We start from the raw sequence: 21,770 nt of genomic DNA, 5'->3' as shown, positions 1-21,770 counted from the left end.
CTCAAATATACGGCCCAAGTTCCAAATTAAAGTACTATGATCCAATCCTAACTTGCTAATATGAACTGGACTCCACACTAGAAGCAACAATCTTGATGTAGTCTTCTACTAATTTTTGTTTTAATCAGTTATGTCATTCAGAAGACCTCGTTATAGCTCTTCAGGCTCACAGGAAGTGGGTTGCCAAAGTCAGGTCAGTGTATTATTATTCTTAATTTCATTCCCAACTTTAATCTCACTGCTGCCACCAATTGAGAAGTTGGGAGAGTGCAATCAATGATCAGACTCCAAATATGCAGCTACTAAATTGTGCTTACAGTAGTCTAATATAGACATCAGATTTTCCTTTTGACAATGCAAGGTAGCACAATCTATCTAGCGGCTGATGTCAGTGTAGATCCATTCCAGCCAAATAGTAGATATAGTTTCACTGATGGATTAATATGCCAGCAGCTTGAACAAAGTTGTTACATGAAGTCTGAAAAGTTATTCAAACCTTCTGGGCCTTCCTATGAACACTAGCTATCTGAGTAAAAACATCTCCAGCTTTTATCACCTTGAATTTAACACATATTAAGTGACTCTAGAGAGCAGAAATGGCTTGGGAGTCATGAATATTGGTTCACATGTTTAAAACGAAACTGCAGGGGCTGGTGAGGTGGTATAACTTGTTAAGCACCAGCTGCAGTGCTGACATCCCATATGGACATCGGTTTGATTACTGGCTGCTCTACTTCTGGTCAAGCTCACTGTTAATGATTTGGGGAAAGCACCAGAAGGCCCAAGTGCTCAGGCCCCTGCACCACGTGGGAGACTCAAGACAAAGCTCCAGGCAGAACCCTGGTTGTTGTGCCATTTGGGGAACAAAGCAATAGATGGAAGACCTTTACCTCTTCGTAATTCTGCCTTTCAAATAAAATAAATCTTTAAAAAATTGCATGTGTTATATATTGTTTTGCAGTCCCAGGGTCTGGCCTATAGTTTGCAGTTCTCCACATTGTTGGATGAATGACTACATTTATATCAAGAGATATTTAAAAATTAATGGGTGATTTCAAAAGACAAGAGTTCTCAAAACACTGGAGCCAAACGTAGAAAGCCAGTCATGCAAGGCAACTTATGCAACACTCTACGTGACATCAGTTATCTATCTCCTTCAATAATTTAATAGCAAAGCATTGTTTTCCTCATAGTTTTTAAGATGTATAGGTGTAACAGGAATCCCAGTAGGAAAATAAACTATAAGGGCCTCACCATTTACCATCCTCCTAACATGGATTTTTCTTTTTCTTAAGAAGCAGAAGTGACTAAAACACATACTGATGGTCTCCTAGTCTTAAGGTATCCAGGCTGCGTCAATAAAAAGGCTGCCCGTCTGTACAAAGATAAAAGAAAACACCTTTAGGTAATATTAATGGTCACTAGTTTGCGAATTATTTCATCACTCCTTTGATAACTATTTCTACAAACAGAAAACAAATTCACCTTTCTATGCTAATTATGGTGTGTCTGCATTTCAGTGACTCATACAGGGAGAAAGTAGCTTAAGAACTATTCAGGTAGGACCTTACATGGTAGCCTAGCGGCTAAAGTTCTCGCCTTGCATGCGCTGGGATTCCATATGGGCATGGGTTCGTATCCTGGTGGTCCCACTTCTCATCCAGCTCCCTGCTTGTGGCCTGGAAAAGCAGTTGAGGATGGCCCAAAGACTTGGGACCCTGCACTCAGGTGGGATAAGAGTTATTCAGGTATCTATCATTTTGTGCAACATGGTATTAAATATAGAACTTTAGCTCTTGGTCATATGAAACATTTCAAGTGTATTTCTTTTCTGAAGATGTAAAATCACTTATCAGATACTACATAGATACCTTATTTATTTATTCAGTACTATGTGAGTGTTCAACATGCTGTAAGCATTGCAGGCTGCTTCATCTGTTAAAAACAAATGACAATACTCCATTCAGCATATAGAAAGCTGCTGTTTATTCAGCTGCTGCTCTGGAGGAAGCCTTCTTTTTGGAGTGAATAGAAAAATGCATTCATTCATAAGCAAGGCACTTTTATATGCACACAGAGGAAAAGGATTATCATAGTACATAAACATCAATATATTTTAATTTTCAGATTACTCCTCTATCTCCTCCCATCATAACCCATTCCCCCCACCAAAAATAAACACAGACAGGTTCTTGTGACATTTTAAAAAACCAAAACCAATTTCATGGAATATTTTCATATGAAATTCATTACATTCGTTTAGACTAACAACATGATATAGCTTCAGGTCAATGATTTCCACTAACATATATATATATTTTCTACTTAACACCCTTTTTCCTTAAGACAGAAAAACTAAGGCAGAGCAGAAATATGCATCAGGTTATAAACATTCTTCTCTCCTTAAAACTGTCACACTTAAAGAACTTGTGATCCCATCAATGCTTAAATTTTTCAACACCACTTTGCAAATAGCAGTTAATTAGGGAAAACAGGAAAAAGCAAAAGTAAAACAAAGGGATATATTATATATTTTTAACAACCTTTTTTTAAATTAGTTTTATTTTTTATAATGATTACATGATTGATCGGGGTGGGAAGGATCGAGGTTTAGGGAAAACTGTTTCCAATTTTGCTATTTCTTCCTGTTTCTGGGGAAAGGGAAAAGACAAAGGGTGAAGCCACACATGACTTTCCAAACATCCCAGTACCCAAGGATGAGAAACTATTGCAACCTAGCTTTGCAATCACTGTCAACCTGGACTCCCAATGTGTGCATATTCCGAGGATTCTGCTCAAGTGGTTTGGATAGTTCTGGAATGTTGTCGATTTTACCAATCCAAAAATGATGTCACTCTCCCAATGTCTATTGGCTGATACAGTAAGTCTCAAGTCTCCATTCACCGAGATTTTTTGCTGTCACTGTTTGACTGGGGTAGTTGTCCAGTTTGTTCTCTTCTTCTTTTACTACGGCATCAAATGAGCTGCCACAGTCTCCTTTTACAACAGGGCCTGTGCCCACTGCTCTGCCGTAAGTGTTTGATTCTCATTAGATGTTGAGTCAACAGGCACCATACACAGGTCTTCACTGGAGAATGTCTCACTGATTCAATGGCCTCATGCACTACTCATACTCCTAAGATTCACTGACAAGAGCACCTTTAGCCAGAAGAAAAGCTAAGCTAATCTACTTAGGAAAACAAAGCTGCTATAACTCTCCACTGTGAGCTATTTTTCCTCAGAATTTTGATTCCTGAAAATGCTGCAATGGATATAGAAAGTGCATAAATGACTACAGGAAATGTTCTACAGATAAAATATTTTAATCCATTAATGGCTAATAGTAAAAGCATAAATGTTCTCCTACTCTTTTCCTATTCATCCTTGGCAAAGTACTTTACTTATACTTGATAAATATCTACAAGCCAAGATTTAGGAACCATTTCCTACAGAACAGGTTTCTGTTCAATTCCAAGGGATGATCTTTCAGGCCACTTAGCTAAATACATAGCAGACTGAAAAAAAAAAAAAAGACGTAGTGGGACTCAATAATTCAGAATGATGACTGCAATAGCAGGTATCATAATCGCTACTGGAGTAGTGTATCTAGGTTTGAAACTGCGTACGCTGTCAAAAATAGAAATCCTTAAATGGTATATGTAAGCATACTTACTGAAAAGCCAGGAGATATCTGTATTCCCATCATTTGCCTCACTATTTACCTCCCTAGAAATCAGTTTCGCAGAGGACTATGTTTCCAAAGATTTTGCTGGGTGCAGTTAACTTCTTGCTCTCCACAATGGCAGTTCTGACTGATGGTTAACAAAAAGAGAAGTTTGTTTTTCTACTTGTTAATAAATCAGGTATCTACTTAAAGTCCATTCACATAGACACAGTAAACTGGGGAGAAGGTAAATATTGACAATAAAGAATAGTCATTTTTTATAAAATCTCTTCTGAGTAATTCTCCATCAAAATTCTCATTTCATCCATAGGATCTGTCACAGTATGCTCACAACGCATATTTTATATAGGTGAGTTACAGGACCTTGGGCACATTCAATATACAGCAGTACCTGGGTAAGCTAGAGCATGGCATAGGTCAGTTGAGAAAACATTAGCTTTTCAACTGTGGGCTGCCTAATGATTAACATTCTCACCCACTTCTTTCTTAGTTATATCAAAGAGAGATGATCCAATGGTAGATCTTCAGAGTGATGCTGTTAAAAGTTTGTTGACTGCCTTTTGGAAGTCAGTGTAGGAGTATGTAGTGTTGATGGATTCAGTACGGGTGGTTTCTTTCACTGTTTTAGTTAGCCAGCCACAACAACAACCAGAAACACAGGAGTTAGGGATCTGTTTTAGGTACTCAGGGATGGGAGTAGCTCTACTCAATGTTCGGCTTAACTGTTTCGTGGCAAACTGCAGTGCTCCATTGAGAGTGGCATGATCTCTTGAGAGCCTGCTGGGACTTGAAAGGGGCTTTTGAAAAGGTGGCACTCCACAAGAGGCCAGAGGGGGCCACTCAGGAATTGGTTCCAGTTTGGGGACACAATGGGAACAATGAGAGAGTCTTAGACCTATCTCTCGAAGTATATGGACTGGTGTGCTGGGATCCAAGAGTTTAGCGTGATACAACCAGGAATTGGGATTTAAAGGTTTCCAAGTTGTAGAATATTTTAAAAGGCACTTAACTTGCCAGGCAAGACTCTCAAGAGGCGTTAAGTTGGGAACTACTGGGTCCTCTTCTTCAGAGGAGTCCCATTCTTCCCCAGAATTCTCATTTAAATAGCCAAAGTTTTCTTCTTCCTCACTTTCTGATTCTGATAAGGGGTCAGGAGATGGATTTCTGGGACCCATTATAGCAAAACAGAGCAAGGAACCAGGAAAGGCAACAACCTAAGCCAGCAAACACAAACACTGGCAAATAAAAAACAGACAGAAAATCTTTTCACCAAGAGTAATTTGTCTCTCAGTTCATTAAACACACAAGTCTGCCATTGGTCCACACTACTGTGTTGTTCTTCAAGGTTATGTTGTATATTCTTCACTTACAAAGCCAGACATCTCAGTCTTCAAGATCAGTTTAGTGTATAAAAGCGCCAGTCATTTACCAGTGACACAGATTCCAGAGTTATCTCCTTCAAATCCTGGCTACCCAACAAGAGAAGGGCTCACATTTAGACAAGCTGATTTTCTTAGTGCCATCTGAATGATCAGTGGTAATGTGAAGAGAAGCTCTGTGTACTGCTTTGGTTGGCAGGGACAGTCTACACACTTGGTCGTGAAAAACAAGCTTGGTAGTTGCCTTGGTTGTCCGCTGATAAAGAAACTTGGTTGCAGGGGGGTGATGAGATGTGCTGTCAAGGATATCTGGTGTGCAAAGGTCCAATGTTTTCCAAAGGTGATGCACACATCCTTGGGAATGGATGAGTTAAGTGGTTGGACTATCTGGAAGGGTGGCCTTAACCTGTGAATGAGAAGACTAGAGATATGATATTAAAGCCTGAAAACACTGGCTAATACAACTGTCCATCTAACTGCATGCTACCTAAAAGCACGGATGGCGACCCAGAAGCCTTCAAAGATTCCCCCTATCTCTTCAGTGAAGACCGATTTTCCTGTAAGGAATACTCACAAAATTGGGAGGGAAAGTTTCGGAGCCATTTTTATCATTTGTTTTTATATAACTGGGACAATGTGTTTTGTGTTTTTTTTTTAAGATTTTTTTTTATTTTTATTGGAAAGGAGGATATGCAGAGAGGAGAAGAGACAGAGAGGAAGATCTTCCATTTGATGATTCACTCCCCAAGTGAGCGCAATGGCCAGTGCTGCGCCTATCCGAAGCTAGGAGCCAGGAACTTCCTCCTGGTCTCCCATGCAGGTGCAAGTTCCAAGGCTTTGGGCCATCCTCAACTGCTTTCCCAAGCCACAAGCAGGGAGCTGGATGGGAAGTGGAACTGCTGGGATTAGAACCGGTCCCCATATGGGATTCCTGGTGCGTTCAAGGCGAGGACTTTAGCAGCCAGGCCACCATGTGGACCTGATAATGTATTTTAAATGTGCGGTTTTAGCCCAAAATTTATTTCTGCAAATATAGGTAGACTGCTTATGCTCACAAGTTCCCAAGAGCTATAAAAGGAATTCCTTTTCTGTAACTTTCTGGTGTGCTGGCTTGTTGGGTTAGGGGCCTGCCAGATGGTAGGGCTGCTACGTGCTAGCATTCCTGCTGGGCTCCCTAGTTTGTGGTCATGTGAACCATTTCTATAAGCTGTTTGAAAGAAACAAACAACGAGGAAACCAATCAACTCCTTTTACAAGGAAAGTAAAAAAAAAAAAAAATTCTTAATCCAGAGATGAATTGGGCAAGCAGACGTATATCTCACTTGGAAGAATTCTAAATATTAATGGATTCTAACAAAAACAAAGATGATTATAATGAAGCAGATTATCCCAGGAGAGCAAGAACAGCTCAACTTTAGAATATTAAATTATCAAAACTAAAGAAAAAAAAGATAGTTTTATCAACTGTGGATATTTAACCCTCCTTAGTTCCTGATCAATACTTTTTTAGGCTTTAAAAAACAAAACATTCAGATCAGCGCTATGGTTTAGCCAGTGAAGCTACTGTCTGAGGTGCTAGCATTCCATGTGGGCACTGGTTCTAATCCCGGCTGTTCCATTTGGCTCAGTTCCCTGCTAACGTTCCTGGGAAGCAGCAAAGCCTGTACTAAGGTGGAAGAAGCTCCTGGCTCTGGACAAGCCTAGTTCCAGCCTTGTGGCTATTTGGGGAGTGAGCCAGGAGATAGAAGACCTCTCTCTGTCTCTTACTCTGTAACTCAAGTAAATAACTGCATCTTTAAAAAAAAAAAATCTTTGCAAACTAGAAAGAGTACTTCACATCTTGGTAAAAGTTATCCCCCCCAAGTTTTATGCAAATATTAGCCTAAGTGAAATCAGATATTTTCCTTTTAAAAGTGAAATTAGGTGGGCCTGGTGCAGTAGCCTAGTGGCTAGTTTTTGCCTTGCACAAGCTAGGATCTCATATGGGCGCAGGTTCGTGTCCTGTTGGCCCTGCTTCCCATCCAGCTCCCTAATTGTGGCCTGGGAAGAAGTCAAGGATGTTCCAAAGTCTTGGGACCCTGCATCTGTGTCAGAGACCTGGAAGAGGCCCCTGGCTCCTGGTTTTGGATCAGCTCAGCTTTGACTGCTGCGGCCACTTGGGGGCTGAATTAGCATATGGAAGACCTTCCTGTCTGTGTCTCCTCCTTTTTGTATAACTGCTTTTCCAATGGAATAAATAAATAAATAAATAAATCTTTAAATAAAAATTATCCTAAAATTTTTTTAAAAAGTTAAATCAGGTAAGGATGAGTATGATGACTGATAGTGAAAGAGGACTGAAAGTCTTACTCAAAAAAATGACAGATTTAAGAACTGGAAGAGGGCCCACATGGTGGCCTGGCTGCTAAAGTCCTCGCCTTGAACGCACTGGGAATCCCATATGGGGACCGGTTCTAATCCCAGCAGCTCCACTTCCCATCCAGCTCCCTGCTTGTGGCTTGGGAAAGCAGTTGAGGATGGTCCAAAGCCTTGGAACTTGCACCTGCATGGGAGACCAGGAGGAAGTTCCTGGCTCCTAGCTTCGGATAGGCGCAGCACTGGCCATTGCGCTCACTTGGGGAGTGAATCATCAAATGGAAGATCTTCCTCTCTGTCTCTCCTCCTCTCTGCATATCTGACTTTGTAATAAAATAAATCTTCAAAAAAAAGAACTGGAAGAAATAAAACTATTAATGTGCAGATGATATGTTCATCTAGTTAAAAACACAAACATAAACTATTGGAGTTAATAAAAGAGCTCAACAAGGTTCCTGGATCTGACATTAACCTACGAATTTCATTCATCATAATGCAGATACTTGTGCAGTACATGCTATTTTTTGGTTAGTAATCTAGGAACTGAGCAAATGTTAATATTTAAGATTCTCCTAATAATCTGACATGGTATGTACTTTTGTTTTCCTCAATATATAGCTACACTTCACAGCAGAAATATAAATACATCAAATCTATTTAGGAATTAAGAACCAATGAGTATAGATGCTGATGTCACCCACCAGGTTAAGCTTCCGCTTGCAAGGCTAGCATCTTACACTGGAGTGGCTCTCGAATCTGAGCTGCTCCCTTTTCAACCCTGCTTCCTGCTAATATGCCTGGGAAGGCAGTGGATGATGGCCAAAGCACCTGGGCATCTGCCAACGGAGTTCTAAGCTTCTAGCTTCAACCAAATAGTCCACAATAGCACACAGTTCAGAGAGGCATCTACTATTTGAAAAAATGGTAGATGAAATAAAGGTGGGACATAAGCCAATGGAAAATGGATGCATTTAGAGATAATGTAGGTACAACTGGTTCATTATGTGAAGACAAAACTACACTTTCACAAGGCTTCTTATAAAGAAGGGTTCATACTGAGATAAAGATCTAAATGGGAACAATAAGACTATAAAGTTGACTGAATATGATACAGGAGAATATCTGACTTGAGATCAGAGAAAGACTTATTAAATTAAAAAAAGGGGAAACCACACACACACACACACACACACACACATGTAAATTCAATACCATCAAAGTTCAAAATTGATAATTTTTTGTTGAACTAAAGATACCCCAACCCAAACATCTCTCTAAAATATCACAACTCAAACATTTTTTTGGCATATTTAGAGTTGGGTTTTCAGACCTCTGAAGATACAGAATAGCTCTAAAAAGCTGTGCTTATGTAAAAAGAAATTTATTGATGAATTGATTTACAAGAGCAGGATTTTCCATCTGATATTTCCCTTTCTGCCTAAGAAAGGGATTATGGGTTTGACACTAGTCTTGACAGTGGTTGCCTTGTGACAGGATTTGCACAGCAAGACAAACCTGGTGGACTCCGTCCTCCTGTCAACTTCCCCGAGCCTGTGCTCCATCCCTCTGCAGCCACCAGAAGCCTAGGCTCCCATCTCAGCTCCTTCTCCATGGGCTCCTACTGTCTTGTGCTTCCCCCAAGTTTCAAACTGTGTGTGATTCCTGTGTTTATTTATTATTCCCTTATTAACCTATTATTAATTTCATACATTAAAGTGATCAAAACTTTAGACCTTTACATTTAAAGCATCTATATAATATCAAACGAAAGTGAACTACTAGCAATCACTTTTTTTTCGTAGATGGGCAAAGGACAAACATCCTCAAGTTGCAGAAGAGAAAATGCAGAGGCAGTAACAGTGTGATTCTGTTATGCTATCAAACTACAAAGCTGGATACTGATAACTGTCCACGTGCTCTCTTCAGGAACTGGCACTGTGGGTGAAGTGGAATTAGATACTAGAGTCATCATTCTGAAGAGCAATCTGAACATACTACTTAGCCAAACTGGTGATTTGTGCATTTCATGAACTCATGAGCCAGCAACCTAGCCTGGATGCATGGAGGAAAGAAATTCTGTGTGACATGAACATGTATGAGGGTAACCTCTGAAATGTCCCTGGGGATAAGGAGTTCTTAGAAACATTCTATGTTTCTATCACTGGAGAAATGAATGAATGTCAAATGTGGTAGAACCCAATTAGAATTCCACTTAAGTCATTTTTTTACACACTTGTCTATAAACAATGCAGATTGTTAAATCAATGTAAGCCGAACGAAAACTCTAACCTTCATTCTTTTTAATGTTTTTAAAAACATTTATCTTATTTATTTGGAAGGCAGAGTTACAGAGGGGGAGAGATGTACAGAAACAGAGATCTTCCATCTGCTAGTTCTTGCCGCAAACTGCCGTTAACAGCTGGGACTGTGCCAGGACAAAGCCAGGACCCTGAATTCCATTCAGGTCTACCATGTGGATAGCAAAGGCCCATCCTCTGCTGCTTTCCCGGGCACACGGACAGGGTGGATTGAAGGAGAGCATCAGGGACTTAAACTGCTACCCATACAGAACACTAGCATGGCAGGCAATGGCTTAACCTACTGTATCACTATGTCACTCCCCATTTTAATCTTCATTTAGACAAAAATAATATATACTCTAGAATCTTCTCAGTTTTTGTCAGTCAAGGTTAACATATCCCTAAGAAAAACCAAAAAATTTTGAAATGGTTTGTGTCCATTTAGTGGTATTCTGTATTCTTGAAAATTGCTAACAAATGTTTTTACCACATAAAAATTAAACATATTTGTGAAGTACCATTTGATGTTTGCCACATATGTACATTGCCAAATAACAGCAACGTCTAATAGAATAAGTATTGGCTCTATCTTCAAATATTCAACATTTCCTTATTGTGAAACATCCAAAATTCCATCTTCTAGCTTTCTAAAATAGCAAAATATACAATGTGTTAACATTACTTAGTAGATCCTGTAAAACTTAGTACTTCTATGTAGCTATAACTTAGTTTTTGTTACTTAACCTTTCCACTACTCTTTCTCCCTGCCTCCCTATCTAGTCTCTGGTAAGCACCATTATCATTTTCGCTTCTATGATATCGCTTTTTGGGGGGTTGTTTTTACTTATTATTACTATTTTTTGAGACTCCACAGTCCCATACATGCTGCTGGGAATGACCAGGTTTCATAGCTTCTTAATGGCTAAATGGCACTCCATTAGACTTCCGTATCCAATTATCAGTGGGTGGACACTCAGGTTGTTTTCATATCTTGACAATTGCGAATTGTGCTGCAATAAACATAGGAGTACAGACATCTGATAACTATAAATCTAGTAGTGGATTGGCAGTTTTATTTTAGGTTTTTGAGCAATTTCCGTATATTTCCCCTAATGTTTGAATTTAACTTCATCTTTCAAGTAGAAACAGAGTACAAAAGTGTTATTAACTTTGATGAGAAGCTTTCACTTTTAATTATTCTGTCTATATTTTTACTCTATCCACTTATTTTCTAGTTGTTTCCTTTTCAACCAGATTACACCTATAAGAATAACTGATATTTCAGTTAGTATGCTACTCTGAACATTTTTAAAAGGTTCACTCTAGTTTTTAAACAGCTGTTAGACAAAGTCCATTTGAAGACTCATGTAAATCTCACAGATATAACATCAAGTCTATCATTATTATACCTTAAATTTCCAGATACCAAGTTTTAAAAATCAAAACTGAAAACTTAAGTCAAATGTGGTGGGACTGACCTCTAGTGGCCAGTAACTGACAGAACAGTATAAACTCACTGGTGGATGAGGTAGTCAAACAAAATACAGTAAAGGAATATGAAAGAGTCTGCAAACAAAGTAACAAAGGTGGCAGGCACCCAAACCTGCGAAATTAAGTGCATCAAAATAAGACAATTGTCACTGAATATTAATTTGTTCTAATTTTTAGTTTCCTGATTGCCCTTACATTAAGAGCAAATGACAGAACAGTTCTATGCTGCAATGTAATAGCCACTAGCCTAAGTAGTCCCTGGAATGGGCTAAAATAATATCCAATTTCTTAGGCTCGGTAAGATAAACAAGAATGTAACTTACCCTACTAGTCACTCATATTACTGGGAGTAGGCACTTAACTTTGTGGTTCAGATGAGTACTTCCCAAACTTGACTTCAATTCCCAACTCCAGTTCTTGACTTCAGCTCCAAAGCTAACACAGACCCTGGAAAGCCGAGGGACTGAGCCGCTGGGCTCCTGTGCCGACACATGCGAGGACTGTGCTCCCAGCCTCAGGTCACCCTTGGGCATCATGGGCCCCTGGGAAGTGAACCAGCGATGTGACCTCAATCTTGACTTCTCTCTCTGACACTTAGATAAAGAATTCCTATTACCTGTGGAGACGGCAGTCTGGATATATGTACTTAGACATGAATACTCTTTCTAGGTTTCTGTTTCACCACGGCTTCCTGGCTGTCTACATTTCAGTGCACGTAAGACCATGAGGGTTACCACTGTAGTCCCTGCATTTTTAAGCTTCTATGGTTTTGCTCTGATTAACCTGAAATATGCACCGTGTCTTTTCAGAAATGAAGACATCTCAATAATTTCGAAATTACGGGCAACCCAAATGTTACCATATTCATGACTTCAAATTTGAATTCCTACAAATTTTCAAAAACTGGGGATATGAAGAAGTAGCAAAGTGGGTGAGCAAATAATGTTATGTACAACCAAACACAATAGCAACCTGCCTGCACCTCAGTTTTGCTTAAAAAGATTACTGACATTCATTTTTAACTTTTTTTTCTTGAAAAGAGGAGTTACAAAGGGAAAAGCAGAATGGAAGAGAGGCGGGGTGGGAGAAGGTTCCAGCTGCTGGTTCACTCAGCGAATAGCCACAAAGTGGTGGCTGTGCCAGGTGTCAGCCAGGATGCAGAGGCTCAAGCCCTTGGGCCAGTTGCCTCTGCTTTCAAGGCACAACAGCAGAGAGCTGGACAGAGAGGAGAAAAGCTGGGTCTCAAACCACAGCCCATATCAGATTCCAGCCAGCGATGCAGGCAGGTGGCTTAACTGCTTTGCAACAACACTGGCTCCTGACTGCTGTTTCTTTATGGAAGTTACTGAAAGGATTCTGCCACATGATAACTCTCAAGGGAGGGAAGTTACTATCGTTCACAGAATGAACAAACCTTAAAACTAATACTGACTGGAAAAATCCATGCAAAATACGCTTACTTATCCAAGAGTTAACTATACAATAGCTAAAACACACCCAACTCATATGCTCATCCATGAATTTATCTATATGTCCTTAATACATAAAACGCTCCTGAGCGCTAGCAGCAAAATCTGAAAACCCTGCTGCTTTTGGAGAGGGAAGGGTCCTCGGAAGGCGCAAGGGGCACAGGTGCCTTTGGAAGGTTCTGGCCAGGGTGCAGCGGCTCTGCAGGAGGGGGACAAATGGCTGGGCTAACGGCCCAATCTACGTCAAACAGAACAAAACGGGGAAATAAAAGTAGCTCCGAGCTACACAGAACAACAGGCATTTCCGAGGCCCGGAGGAAGCTGCCGCCGCCAGTGAGCAGAGGGCGAACACGGGCCAAGTCTAGCAGACAACGGAAAAGGCGTCTGGAAGGCGTGCTCTTCCAGAGTTCACGAACCTAAATTTCCTTTACGGATGCAACCTCTTTTACAAAAACACAGCGTGGCGGAGCTCCTCCAGTGTTGGCAGTTTCTTCAACAGGTCAAAACAGGCCCAAGCAGTGAGGTCTAGGGAGGCACCGACTTGCCTCCTGCTGTCATGTTTTGGGGGTAGTTTTGCCCTGCGACCCAAGAACAGGGCTCCCTTTTGTCTGACAGTCTCATCCGTCGCCCCCTCAGCTCACCCGGGAGTCTCCCCTCGGAGCAGCCTGCGACCGTCCAGCCCTTCCCGACGCCCGTCTCCCCTCCTCTCCCGGAACCCCAGACGGTTCTCCTCAGCAAATTCCCTGTTCTCACCCGTGGAGGGGCTTTCGCCTCAGGGCCGCACGCGCCACCCCGCCAGGCCCGGCGCCCCCAGCCCTGTCCCCGAAAGCCGCCAGGCCGCTCCGCCACCTCTTCCCTGACGGGACCACTTCCGGCCGAGCCGACTACCCCCTAGCCTCAGAGACGCCACTTCCCACCGGGAAACACCCCGCGCGCATGCGCGTTCCTGGAGAGTGGGGCGCGGGGGGAGTGGACGTGAGGTGAGGCGGGACCCTTCCCGTGCCGCGCGCGCGCCCGGAAGTCTCGCGGTATTTCCTCCTCCCGCGAGAGTTATTTGAACATTCTGGCGGGTAGCCACGCCCCTCCGCCGGGTTGTTGTGGAAGAGGATCTGGAACGTTCGGTGTCGTCCGCAGCGGCGTCTCCTCATCATGGGCGCGGAAAAGAGGTTGCTGCCGGTCAAGGAGGCCTTCCAGCTGGCGCAGCAGCCACACCAGAACCAGGCGAAGCTGGTGGTGGCGTTGAGCCGCACCTACAGCACGGTGAGCGCGGACCCGGGCCGGCCGCCCGGAGCGGCCTCCCCGCCGTCCTCGGGGCTTGGGGGCCCCCCACCCCACCCCTTCCGCCTGCGGGAGCGTGACACCCCGGTCCCCAGCCCCGTCCCCAGCCCCGTCCCCAGCCCCGTCCCCAGCCCCGTCCCCAGCCCCGTCCTCAGACCCGTCCTCAGCTGGCCCCGCGCCCTCCGCCCGCCTTGCATCCCGCTGTCAGAACCCACTCCCCACGGGGCCGCGGGAATGGGACCGTGGAGGTTTGGGAGACATGATCTCGAAGCCCGAGGAATGCTGGACGTCCCGAGGGCTCTGAGGGTGTGCAAGTCGCGTCAGGAAGCAGGGGCGCTCCGACGAGCTCGGAAGAAGTCCTGTTCGCGAGGGGCCTTACCTTCAGCAGTGAGCTGTGCGCTGGGAGGAAGGCGCGCTTCCTGAAAGCTTTCTTTCCTCCTGCAGATGAGCGATAAAACAATTTTCCATAAGGAGTTCATCCAGTACCTTAAATATGCCATGATAATCTATAAACGCGAGCCAGCTGTGGAGAGAATAATAGATTTTGCTGCAAAGTTTGTTACTTCGTTTCACCAATCCGATGTGGAAGATGATGAGGAAGAGGAGGACGGTGGCATTTTAAAGCATTTGTTTACTTTTCTACTAGAGGTATGTTGGAAACCAGCCCGTTGGAAAAGTGTTGTAGGAAGTTTTGCCGTGAGGTTTATGTGCAGTATATAATACATACAAACGTGCAATAAGCAGACAGTGAAACGTATCAATCGGGTGATTGAGAAAACATCAGGGTATCTTTTATAAGAAATGTTATGACTCATTAAGATTAAAAGATGACTTTTTAAAAAAATCACTTACGCATTGGGTTTCCAAGACCTCTCAAACCGTTTTTCACATGTTTGTTTTCAATGAGGTTTTTATATTAGAAATTAGAGTTCCAACAAAAGCAGTATTTTCTTGTAGGAGATATTACAGGCTGCTTGAGACTGTCTTTCAGAAAGCATATTTACTAGCATATTACCAATAAGCAGTTTCTGCAAAGAATGAGTTACTGTTGTAAATTTTAAAATTTTAAGACAGAAAGTTCAAATTATCTGTATTATTTAGGAGTGATCTGTGACTTAATATTTTTTTTTTCCCGTTTTAGTCTCATGAAGCAAATAGCAATGCAGTAAGGTTTAGAGTGTGCCAGCTCATAAACAAGCTTTTGGGGAATATGCCAGAAAATGCCCAGATTGATGATTGTTTGTTTGATAAAATTAATGAAACCATGCTTGTCAGATTAAAGGATAAGATTCCAAACGTGAGAATTCAGGCAGTTTTGGCGCTCTCACGACTTCAGGACCCCAAGGATGACGAATGCCCAGTGATTGATGGTATGTTTAGCTTCTGAAATGTTTTCAGCTTTAGTAATTGAATGTTGTTATTATGAAATACATGTGTATGTATATGTGTCTGGAAGATGTGCATAATGAATACATGATTTAAATAATAAAGTATAAAATATATTTAAAATACCATTTGTAAATAGGAAAATGTAGACATTAATGTGAAATTAAAAATAAGATATAAAAGGTAAAATTTAAAATTAAGAACTCATGCATTATAAAATAATAGAATGTCGTCAGTGCCTTGAAGCCTGCCTTGCGTCATCTCTGGCCATGCTCCTCTCCCCCAAACGAACTGTTATCCTTCATTTTGGACTAATATACTTTTTTTTTTTTATTATTGATTACATTGCATTATGTGACACAGTTTTATAGGCACTGGGATTCTCCCCACCCCTCCCCAAACCCTCCCCCCATGGTGGATTCCTCCACCTTGTTGCATTACCACAGTTCAGGTTCAGTTGAGATTCTTTCATTGCAAGCATTTACCAAGCATTAAGTCCAGCATCTTATTGTCCAGATAAGTTCAACGGCTTCTTGGGGAGACCATCTCTGGTCTGAAGGTAGAGCCAGCAGAGTATCATCCCAGTCAATTAAAAGCCCCGACATAACATCAGTAACAATTTATAACGTTATGGAATTAATTGACATGGTATTGAGTAACCAATGTGTTAAAAAAAAAAAAAAGAAAAGAAAAAATGCAAGTTCTGAGCCACATCCTGTGACTTCTTCATTGACATTTCAATTATTAGTTTATATACAACCGGGTTCTATACACCTTAAAATGGCTATAGATTACTATTCAGCTGTCTCGTGTCTATTTTCATTTTAGTATTTAGCAGTTTATAGCGTTGAAGCATGATTTTGCTGAACCTGGCTGTTTTTCGGGTAGTCTAACTCTATAACTCTAACAAGACATGTGTCAACAGTTTAGGTGCAGAACAGTTTTGGGAGGGGTGTACAGAGAAATCTTCAAAACCCCAGTGAGGAGTAACTAATCTTTGTGTCCCGCCTGGTGAGGTATAAGTGCATCCATGCTGACTGCTTCCTGTCTGATTCTAAGTTTTCCTTGTTGTTTTCTATCTATTCTAGATTGTTTGTTTTGAGGGGTGTCTGGAGCGATCCTGATGGTCATTAGGAGAGAGGGTGGGGACCCAAAGTTGGAACCAGGCAAGGACCAGAGCAAGCTCCCCTCCTTAGTCCAGAAGGAAGTTTACTGTTCTGTTTCTGTGGACTGCTTAGGGCTCCTGGTTGTTGTTCCGATGACCTTGGATCCTGCAAGGCAGGATTTGGGTTTCTTCCATCCCATGTGGTAGATCCGGATAGGGGTGGGTGACCTCAGAGTTCTTGGCCTCCAAAGGCACTCCAGTTCCTCGTGGTCTCCTTGGCAGTTGGGATGTAGTCCTTGGTGCCCATACTGATTGGACTAATATACTTTAAACAATGCTTATTTTAAAGATTCATTCATTTTTTTTTGAAAGGCAGATTGAGAAAAGGAAAGACAGATATCTGCCATCTGTTGGTTCACCCCTGAACTGGCCTTAATGGCTGGAGTTACTTTTTTATGATTCCAGATAATAGTAATATTTTAGGGTGGGCTGGCACGATGGCTCAGTGGCAAAATCCTCACATTACTTGCACCGAGATCCCACACTGGTGCTGGTTCGTGTCCTGGTTGCTCCACTTCCTTTCTAGCTCCCTGCTTCTGGACTAATTTGCCTTTCCATTACAAATAAATAAATCTTTAAAAATTACTTAGGTCCACTTTTTTTTTATCTGTATCAATCGCTTTCAATCCTATTTTTATTCTTATTTTATCGTATTCATTCATTTCAGTCTATGGAGCTAGACTGGACATATGGCTCCTGGACCCAAACTGGTGCCCATATGGGATGTAGCACCACATGTAGAGGCTTCACCTACTATACTGTGATGCCGGCTCCTAAAAGAAGCATTTTTAAAAATGTATTATACAGCTTAATCGCATATATCTAAATGTTAACTTTTGCTTATCATTTTATGTTGACCATATTATATTTTTCTCTCAAAACTGATTGTAATTATAATTGTAAAATTGTGAAGTTGTAACCAAAGCAGCCATTCAAGTCAATACATTAATTTTTTTTACTGTATTTCATATATTTAGTAGCCAATTCAGGATATATTGTGAGAAATTGGTTGTTAGGCAGTTTCATTGCATGAAAATCCAAATTACTTATTCAGACATACATGGTGTAAAGTCATCAGTAAGGCCTGTTGATGAAGAGATGAGATTATGAAACTGCTGCTGAATACCATGGCATACTAATGCACAATAAACTTAAAATTTGTTTTATTTGAGAGAGGGAGCTCTTGTCCTTTCATAGCCTGAATGCCCATTATAGCTAAAGCTGAGAGGGAGTGATCAGGAACCCATGTCTCCTGGGTGGCTGGCAGCGAACAGGGACTTCAACGATCACCTGCTTCCAGGGGGTGTCCTAGCAGGAAGCAGGCAGAGCCAGGACAGATGGCTACACGTTCTGATGCGATGTGGCTGCCCTCAGCACTGTCCTAAGTGGTAGGCTGTTGGGCCCTAATCTTTATGAAGTATAAAGTCTACCCAAACAATAAAAGTAAATATATAAACCAGTAACAATCATTTGTTATTATTACAGTTTTATGTACTGTACCTAACTACATGCTGTTTTCTATCACTTTAAGAACAGTATTGTGTGACTAAAATAGCACAGTAACCTTAAGCCAACATCACCACAAATACACAGGTCTCTGTAGGAGGGCTACAGTATCATTAGGGAGAGGTGGTTTGGAGCCCCTTTTTAATCTTGAAACTGCTCTCTTGTATGTAGTTCATTCTTGGATGAAATATTATTTGTTGTTTCATGGCAGGAGTTTTCGGCAGTGTCTGTTGTGTTTTACGCATTTTCCTGTTGGGCTTTTAACTTTAGTTAGTTTAAAAAAAAACTTATTAGAAGTCTTTATATTCTGAAGATATTCTTATCTGACTTAGATTTCATTTTGCTTCTAGTGATTCAGTTTGGGGTATCTTTTAACAAAAATTTTAAAGCCTAATCTCTGCTCTGTAATTTATACTTTTAGCTTTTACTTACCAGTTTAACATAATGGCTGCTGTGCTAAACTTTTTCCTAGATATTGAAGATTAGAAAAAGTCAGATAGCTCTCCGATGGCTTTTTAGGGCTATTTACTTTCAGTTTTTTGCTTTCTTGCTTAATCCATTGAATAAATTTTCCAGTTCTGTTCTTAGAAGAGAGGTTAATGGAAAAAATATTTTTTTTTACTAAAATTAAATGTAAGAATAAAAAAAGTCATTTTTATCGTCTTACAGACATTTTAAAAATATCAAAATGTGCGTTATTTTGTGACTGTTAAATAATTTCTGTAATACTAAGGTGTATTGTTTTATTTTTAGCATATACTACTTTGATTGAAAATGATTCAAACCCAGAAGTGAGGCGAGCAGTGTTGTCATGTATTGCACCATCAGCGAAGACTTTGCCAAAAATTGTGGGACGTACCAAGGATGTGAAAGAAGCTGTCAGAAAGCTGGCTTATCAGGTAAATATATCTGAGATTTTTTTGTAAGTATATTCTTGAAAAAGTCATTTTCTTGAAGTACTTTTGAAATGTACTTAACACACAATAATGATTTCTCCAGTTAGAGTTGTATATGGGTTGGGCATCTAGCAGAGCAGTGTGATACTGCATGTTGTATATCAGGGTGCCTGGGTGCAAACCGTGGCTCTGCTCCTGCTCAGGCACGTGTGGGTGCTGCGTCCCTGCTACTCGTGGGAAGACCCAGATTAGTTCCATCCTTGAAGAATGAGCCGGTGGACAAAATCGCTCTCACTCTGCCTTTCAAATAAATAAAAAAGAAATGTTTTTATGGAATAAATAGGTCATTTAGGTAGAAACTTACATATTAAATATATTACCATACAGTAATTGTTTTGAGATTCTGGGTAATCTAAGATGAAGGTGGTATTACTAGCTATGAAATGTATGATTTGTGTTGAGTTTAATAACAGCCACGTGTTTTCAAGGTTTTAGCGGAAAAGGTTCATATGAGAGCTATGTCCATTGCTCAGAGAGTCATGCTTCTTCAACAAGGTCTTAATGACAGATCAGGTAAGAGACACATTTTATATAGAAAACTTCAGTAAATTTTGAGGTCAGGCTTAATAAGGATTAGGAAACAATTGTTATAAATAAGATTGAGTAAGTCGATCCTTTCCATAAACTTAGTGAAACATCACATTTGTTTATTACATATAAAATATTTCCTAGTACTAATTACTGTAATTTGTTTCTGTTAACCTTTGTGTGTTTTACAGATGAAGAAAGCTAGACCTTGGTCTGTGTAGTTCTCATGAATTGAGACAGAATCTTTTATTGTCCACCCTTTCCCTTAAAAAGTTCTATTTTCTGTTTATACCCAGATGTGTTCTGAGTCTCAGAAACAAGAATTTAGTATAGTTAGAACAGTACAGTTTTCTTAGTTTTTTTTCCTACCCTTCCTGTTAAACTAGAAAATATGCTTATAGCAGTATTTTCAGAATTTTTAACTCACCTGAGAAAGTCAGAATGTCTTTTTTCTGTAGCAAGAAAAGCAACTTAAATTTGAAAGCATTCTCAGGGGACTAATGACTAGAAAGATCTTAAAAGTGAAGTTGAAGGGCCTGTATTTAACCTAGTGGTTAATATCTAATATCAGCGTCCCTAAATGTGATTTTTTGCTTTCTTTCCTGATTGTATCTGTCTGCTAGAGCAAACTCTTTGAGACAGCAATGATGGCTCAAATAATTGTGTTTTGCCACTTCAATTGAATTTCTGGCTCTATCTTCAGATGGGGACTGTTGCAGACATTTGGGGAGTAAGTCAGGGGATGGGAATACTCTATTTTTCTGTCTCTCAAAAAAAAATTAAAGCTAAGAGTAAGGTTTGTTCAGTGGTGTATGTTTTATTATTGCAAATAATGATGTGCAATACATGAAGTCAGGCAACAAGTAAAATGACAGGTATTATATGTTCTGGCTCACAACTTCACCCCATTGGGTAATTCAGCCGTGGAATGCCACATCTTGTTTGTAGGCTGGGGTAGTGATTGGCACTTAGTGCCATTTTTATTTGAAGTGAGCATCACAGTGACTTTGGCCATATCATACCTTCTCCCTTTAGTGTACTCTTAAGCTCTACCTATTTGTGTCATAAGTATTAACTTTATGTATGTTAACATCGCTCTAATAAATCTTAATTTTTCTTGGAAGCAGACAGATTATAGGAAGCAGAAGCTAGAGGGAGCCTTGTTCACCTGTTTTTCAAATGACTCCACAGATGCAGTCAAACAGGCAGTGAAGAAGCATCTTCTCCAAGGGTGGTTGCGTTTCACTGATGGAAATATCTTAGAATTGCTTCATCGTCTGGATGTGGAAAATTCATCCGAAGTGGCAGTCTCTGTCCTTGGTGCCTTATTTTCAGTAACTCCTCTCAATGAACTGGTTGCAGTCTGTAAAAACAATGATGGCAGGTAAATAAAGCATTCATTATTTGAAATATAACACTGATGAATTTCTATGATTGAAATAGTTTGTGCTTATAGTTTCATATCTTTTTAACTTTTTTTTATTCTGATGCTTTTTCTCCCTCCTGGTAGAATAACCCTTTTATCAGAGACTATCTACTCTAGCTGTATTTCCCTGCTTTATTTTATTACTGTGATTTATGTATTAACTTGCCATGAGAAACTACAATAGTGTACAATGAAATAAGCTGAAAATGTAGATCCCCTACAGTATGCTTGCTTCTTTTTTTAAGGCTCTTGGTTCATTTTTTATGTGTATAAATTAACTATTTTATAACTAAAAGAACAGTATGTATATATATAGATATATGTATTTATTTATTTATTTATATGTATGTATCAAATCTGCTATTCCTACTTTTATAATCAGTTTAATTATTTGACCTGGATGTAAACTCTGTTCTTTTCTTTTAAATGAAGGAAACTGATTCCAGTTGAAACCTTAACTCCTGAAAATGCTTTGTATTGGCGTGCGCTATGTGAATATTTGAAATCAAAAGGAGATGAAGGTGAAGAATTTTTGGAGCAGATTTTGCCAGAGCCTGCAGTATATGCAGAATATTTACTAAGGTAGATTATTATTAGTAGTAGTAGTAGTATTATTTTACTGTGTTTATGTTTCTTAAAGTCAGGTTTGGTCAGAAATAGATTTAGACTTCCTTTTTTTGAACATACAGGAATAAATGGGTATGTGCATTGTGTCTTTCTAAACTGTGTCTTGTATTGGTTGGTATACTGAAAGCACAAAGTATATTTAGGATCATTTTCTCAAAATTATTGAGATGTGATATGAATGTTAACTCCATAGGGTTAATAATGATATATTACTTTTTT

General features: G+C 40.3%; 2 protein-coding genes across 5 annotated transcripts in view; one reads left to right on the top strand and one right to left on the bottom strand.

Moving 5' to 3' along the window:
* Positions 1 to 3,650: 3,650 nt before the first annotated feature.
* Positions 3,651 to 13,642, bottom strand: DCAF16 (DDB1 and CUL4 associated factor 16). 4 transcript variants are annotated; one of them, XM_058670278.1, is made up of 2 exons: positions 13,529 to 13,642; positions 3,651 to 5,485 (listed from the first exon to the last, which is right to left on the bottom strand). In XM_058670278.1, exon 2 carries the CDS (start codon positions 4,858 to 4,860, stop codon positions 4,210 to 4,212), a length of 651 nt encoding a protein of 216 aa, XP_058526261.1. In that variant the 5' UTR covers positions 4,861 to 5,485; positions 13,529 to 13,642; the 3' UTR covers positions 3,651 to 4,209. The 4 variants fall into 4 exon arrangements, with proteins under 4 accessions (XP_058526261.1, XP_058526262.1, XP_058526258.1 ...); XM_058670279.1 differs by having other exon boundaries at positions 3,651 to 5,470; positions 13,529 to 13,636; XM_058670275.1 differs by having other exon boundaries at positions 13,433 to 13,629.
* A 90-nt stretch (positions 13,643 to 13,732) lies between these two features.
* The window catches only part of NCAPG (non-SMC condensin I complex subunit G), a 31,142-nt gene continuing 23,104 nt past the window's right edge, over positions 13,733 to 21,770 (top strand). The window contains exons 1-7 of the mRNA XM_004579191.3: positions 13,733 to 13,939; positions 14,402 to 14,605; positions 15,099 to 15,327; positions 18,768 to 18,913; positions 19,399 to 19,483; positions 20,690 to 20,882; positions 21,357 to 21,506. Coding sequence (XP_004579248.3) covers positions 13,829 to 13,939; positions 14,402 to 14,605; positions 15,099 to 15,327; positions 18,768 to 18,913; positions 19,399 to 19,483; positions 20,690 to 20,882; positions 21,357 to 21,506 — 1,118 coding nt within the window. The 5' untranslated portion in view covers positions 13,733 to 13,828. The remainder of the gene's footprint in view (positions 13,940 to 14,401; positions 14,606 to 15,098; positions 15,328 to 18,767; positions 18,914 to 19,398; positions 19,484 to 20,689; positions 20,883 to 21,356; positions 21,507 to 21,770) is intronic.

This window comes from Ochotona princeps, chromosome 11 (genome assembly GCF_030435755.1).
Source record: "Ochotona princeps isolate mOchPri1 chromosome 11, mOchPri1.hap1, whole genome shotgun sequence".
NCBI lineage: Eukaryota > Metazoa > Chordata > Mammalia > Lagomorpha > Ochotonidae > Ochotona > Ochotona princeps.
The sequence above is the reverse complement of the archived record's forward strand: the minus strand, read 5'-3'. Positions and strand labels throughout refer to the sequence as shown.

Coding starts and splice junctions, on each gene's coding strand:
- DCAF16 (XM_058670278.1), bottom strand. CDS start 4,860: ATGGGTCCCAGAAATCCATCTCCTGACCCCTTATCAGAATCAGAAAGT.